General features: G+C 41.6%; 1 protein-coding gene across 1 annotated transcript in view; it reads right to left on the reverse strand.

The window, feature by feature from the left end:
* The window catches only part of LOC119586584 (uncharacterized transmembrane protein DDB_G0289901-like), a 36,597-nt gene extending 36,255 nt beyond the window's left edge, over positions 1 to 342 (reverse strand). The window contains exon 1 of the mRNA XM_037935334.1: positions 291 to 342. Coding sequence (XP_037791262.1) covers positions 291 to 342 — 52 coding nt within the window. The remainder of the gene's footprint in view (positions 1 to 290) is intronic.
* Between the last annotated feature and the right edge of the window lie 19 nt (positions 343 to 361).

Here is a 361-nt window from a genome sequence, read left to right on the forward strand (position 1 = left end):
CATAAATTACTACATAAAACTATAGATTGTATCCATGTTTACGTTGTCAGCATCTGTGCTTCTCTATTCTAATCTCTTATCATATTGACAAGTCATTCTGACCTTTTTCGTGTCGCATTCTTCGTCAAGTCAGTAGGTCAAGCTTTAGCTGAGCAGTCAGTGTCAGGACTTTTTTTCTTCTCTCTACCTAAGCAGCTAGACTGGAAGGTCCTGAGTCAATTGAAGCTATTTTACTCTGAGATGGAGGAATGATAAGGAATCGAGAGAGGAATCACAGTACAGTTACGTACATGAGACAAGAAGCTTGAACAGAGACGACGAGACAGAGACCGTGCGCAACATCCAGTACGACACAGCAGAC

Source organism: Penaeus monodon, chromosome 21 (genome assembly GCF_015228065.2).
Source record: "Penaeus monodon isolate SGIC_2016 chromosome 21, NSTDA_Pmon_1, whole genome shotgun sequence".
NCBI lineage: Eukaryota > Metazoa > Arthropoda > Malacostraca > Decapoda > Penaeidae > Penaeus > Penaeus monodon.